At 31.7% G+C, this 4,193-nt stretch overlaps 1 protein-coding gene across 2 annotated transcripts; it reads left to right on the top strand.

Annotated features, from left to right (window-relative positions):
- Positions 1–486: 486 nt before the first annotated feature.
- LOC111921816 (uncharacterized) lies at positions 487–3,829 on the top strand. 2 transcript variants are annotated; one of them, XM_052771456.1, is made up of 12 exons: positions 487–1,073; positions 1,271–1,366; positions 1,470–1,573; positions 1,704–1,876; positions 1,971–2,051; positions 2,175–2,297; positions 2,441–2,529; positions 2,706–2,811; positions 2,899–2,996; positions 3,106–3,357; positions 3,463–3,546; positions 3,634–3,828. In XM_052771456.1, the coding sequence occupies exons 1-12, from the start codon at positions 975–977 to the stop codon at positions 3,658–3,660; spliced, it is 1,332 nt and encodes a 443-aa protein (XP_052627416.1). In that variant the 5' UTR covers positions 487–974; the 3' UTR covers positions 3,661–3,828. The 2 variants fall into 2 exon arrangements, with proteins under 2 accessions (XP_052627416.1, XP_052627417.1); XM_052771457.1 differs by lacking the exon at positions 487–1,073 and having other exon boundaries at positions 1,352–1,366; positions 1,793–1,876; positions 3,634–3,829.
- Positions 3,830–4,193: the final 364 nt, after the last annotated feature.

Genomic DNA, 4,193 nt, shown 5'->3' with positions numbered 1-4,193 from the left:
TATATATATATATATATATATAATATGTGAGAAAAAGTTGAACTATCAATATATACTAAATTAAAGTAAGAAGGACTAAAAGTAATTTTTTTAAATAGAAAATGATATAAAGTAAATATATATTTTAACTATAAGGAGAAAAATGTTAAAATTATTTAATTTATATAAATTGATTGTGTGATAAGGTCCGAAGAAAATCAAAACACGTTAGTCAAATTAAATTATTTTACCAAAGTCAAAGTCAAAATGGTTTTTGACGGTGGCTTTTACCCATAAACCGGGTGCCAATAGCAACACCCGAAGACGACGGCACCTTTTATGAATGGGTCAACTAGACGACTCATGCTCAAACTCCTCGCATCAAACACGTGCCCACAGGAGCGTGCAATCAAAACACTCGTTTCCTCCTCTGGCCTTCTTGTCTCCATTGATTTTCTGCAGCTTTAATACAATGAGATGCGACGAACGACCGAACGAATCCTCCCCCCGAAACACGGCGGCCGAACCTCACATTCCTCGATCCCACATTCTCACGTCTTTTGCGCTCCACAACTCAACACAGAAGAAGGAAAATCGTGCAATTATTTGAGAATAATGATCTTCTTCTCGGAAAAAGCTTTAGCAGATCAGAAAATGCGGTAACTCTGCTCATTTTACCACCACCATCCGACCACCACCACCACCACAACCGCTGCCTCCACCCATCCAGAACGAAGAACATATACCCAACTCTGCTCAAATCGACAAACAGAAAAACAGACAAACAAACCCCATAATTGATAACGAAAAGGAAGAGAAAACAAGAAAGGTTTGTTGCTTTGGGTATTCCCACCAAGATCTCATCTGGGTTGTGTTTCGTCAGGTGTTTTACGGTTCGGGGTGTACCATTCTTGAATCAATTGGATCGATTCAAAGAACAAAAAAAAACTCACGAATTTCAAGTTTTGTTTGAAGAGATAAGTTAACAAGAGAGGATGAATATATTGTGGAAAGACCCAGGGCTTCCAACAGATTCATATTATGAAGTTCGAGTTGAATGCACCGATGTTCCTAAAACCAAATTTAAAATCAAGGTAAACCCATATCTCTTCTATAATCATATTTATATATATATATACCAATCAATTTCATTGCTAAAAGTTCTTTTCTTCATGTTGGATCTACGAGGAAGACGACGAACATGTTTAAAATTACAAATTGGAATTTGATTTATCCTAATGTTTTAAATTGATTCTTTTTAAGGCTTCTAATTCGTAAAATGTTTATCTAGTCGGGGAAGACTCTTAGTGTAAGGAAGTGGCAATCAGCATTCAGTCCAGAAGGTCATCTTGATATAGGCCAAACCCTTGGTCGAATTTATCGTGGTGTATGTTTTTATTTTCCCAACCAAATTACTAACGTAAATTTGAAATTTCTATTAAATTTGTACTTAATTTGACATTTTTTGTTGAATCGTTGATATAAATCAGGGGATACATCCAACGATTAGAGGAGAAGTATGGGAATTTTTACTCGGTTGTTTTGATCCCAAGAGTACATATGAGGAGAGAAAAGAGATACGCCTAACAAGAAGGTATTTAAGTATTTTCTCTTTATAATTCTTTTTTTTAATGATGATCACTTATATATATATATATATATATATATATATATATATATATATATATATATATATATATATATATTCGTTTTTATGATTTTAGAGAAGAATATGGAAGACTAAAAGAATTATGCACATACATGTTTCCACTTGTTGGAAGTGGCAAGTTTATAACTGCTCCTGTAATAACAGAAGATGGAACCCCAACTCAAGATCCAATAGTGCTTCTAGAAGCAAACCCTGAGAAACTTATGATACCAACAACTCAAGCAACAAGTAATCTTTTTTCCCCTTTTGACAAATGTCACAAATTAATAGTTGTTTAAATGGTTTTACACTTTTACTAATGCATACATTTCATATATTGTAGTCAATTCAGGCAAAGAAGTATCTGTCCCAAAGGAAGAAGACAATAAGATAATCCAATGGAAACTTACCCTACATCAAATAGGTTGATATATAAAGATTCTATCATGTACATGTTTTAAAATCATTTCATTTTCAAGTTTCAACATTGTTTAATAATTATAATGTAGTGTTTTTTTTTATCTTTGGATTTTACTATTTATAATAGGTCTTGATGTGGTTCGAACAGATAGGACACTTGTGTTTTATGAAAAGCAGGAGAACTTGTCAAAATTGTGGGATGTTCTTTCGGTGTATGCTTGGTTTGATAAAGAAGTCGGTTATGGTCAAGGTGGATGTTGATTTAATCATTTAAAATTTTCTTTTTTTTGAAGGTTTATTATTATTATTATTATATTTTGTAACACCCTTTTGAAAATGGTATGTGAAAGATTCTAATTATGATTTGTATGTTTTGTAAACGTATCAAAACAGGAATGAGTGATCTTTGTTCTCCTATGATTATGCTTCTTGAAGATGAAGCAGATGCATTTTGGTGCTTTGAACGTTTAATGCGTAGATTGGTATATATATATATATATATATATATATATATATATATATATAAAATATATATATATAATATATATATATATATATATATATATACCCTAACGTATTATCATTTGTAAAGCTATGAGTAATGAATTAATGATTGTATTTCAAGAAATTAAATGTGATTTTATTTATGGGTTTGAAGAGAGGGAATTTCAAATGCGTAGGGGCATCTGTTGGGGTTGAGTCACAACTTTGCAATTTAGCAAATGTTATTCAAGTTGTTGACCCTAAGCTTCATCAACACTTGGGTACTTTCTTAATAACTTTTTAACCTTTTTACATTTACTTTTTATAATAATAAAAATGCTAAAAAACTAATATTAACACGAATGCAGATCACCTAGGTGGTGGTGATTATTTATTCGCATTCAGAATGCTTATGGTTTTGTTCAGAAGAGAACTTTCTTTTGGTGATTCTTTGTATTTATGGGAGGTAATAAATAATAATAATAACCTTATAAAGACACCAAACTTTATTCAGACAAACATCATTACTCATTTAGCCATTTTACTCAATACATGACTTAATGAATTTGAAACAGATGATGTGGGCTTTGGAGTATGATCCTGATCTTTACAATTTATATGAGGAACCTGATTCTGATAGACCTGAAGATGCTAAAGCAAAACCAAAATCATCACGACAATGTGGCAAATTTGAAAGAGAAATTTTGAGAAGTGGGGCTAAAGATGAAGAAACTCTCCCCATTTCTGTGTTTCTTGTTGCAAGTGTCCTCAAGGAGAAAAGTGTCAAATTGCTCACGGAAGCCAAGGGACTCGATGATGTTGTCAAGGTCAAACCTTTTTCTTTTTCATTTATTAACAACAAAAAAGTTTCCTTCAACATTTTCATCATGATGATGTGTTTCTTGATTGATTGATTCATCTTTTTTTGACAGATATTGAATGACACTTCTGGGAATTTGGATGCTAAGAAATCTTGCTCGGGGGCTATGAAACTTCATAAAAAGTATCTGAAAAAGGTATAAACTTGTTGGTTCTTGATGGATTGTTATAAAAAGTGTGGGATTTTTTTTTTAGTTTTTTGATGAATTTTGGTTGTGTTTTAGGTGAAATTGGAAAAGGTAGCTTCATAACAAGATGATGAGTTTTGAATGTTTGACTTGTGTTAATGATGAAAGATAGAGGCTGGAGACAATTTTTGTTTGTAATTTGTAAAGACTACTAATGTATGTTGTGTACAATTACAGTTGATTCTTATTGAAGCAATGTGTATTAAACTACATAAAGTATTCTGTATATGCAAAACCATGAAGATGACTAAATTATACAACATATTTCTTTATGAATAAAAGAAACTTATTATCAACTTTGTTTGTTACTTGTATAATTAATGTGATATCAGTGAAACATGAATTGGTTAAGAAGAATTTATCTTACAGAAACTTAACTCCCCATTTCAAATTCAAAAACGTTAAATTAAACTCTTCAATGTTGCAACTTATAGCATAATGAATCCAACTGTTGAGTTGTTATTCAAATCGAATATCATAAGTGGTGTGCACTCTGAATTTCTTGAGCTTCATTTGGCGACATTGAGGTAGGGTTTTGCTGACCATCAAAACGAAATCCGAACCGGATTGATTAACAACATTTCGTTCAAAATTGA

Source organism: Lactuca sativa, chromosome 4 (genome assembly GCF_002870075.4).
Source record: "Lactuca sativa cultivar Salinas chromosome 4, Lsat_Salinas_v11, whole genome shotgun sequence".
Lineage (NCBI taxonomy): Eukaryota > Viridiplantae > Streptophyta > Magnoliopsida > Asterales > Asteraceae > Lactuca > Lactuca sativa.
The sequence above is the reverse complement of the archived record's forward strand: the minus strand, read 5'-3'. Positions and strand labels throughout refer to the sequence as shown.

Bases quoted from the DNA above. Each gene is read 5' to 3' on its own strand.
- LOC111921816 (XM_052771456.1), top strand. From the start codon at position 975: ATGAATATATTGTGGAAAGACCCAGGGCTTCCAACAGATTCATATTAT. The intron at 2,812-2,898 runs GTACTTTCTTAA...ACACGAATGCAG, and splicing joins TAAGCTTCATCAACACTTGG to ATCACCTAGGTGGTGGTGAT. The intron at 2,997-3,105 runs GTAATAAATAAT...AATTTGAAACAG, and splicing joins ATTCTTTGTATTTATGGGAG to ATGATGTGGGCTTTGGAGTA.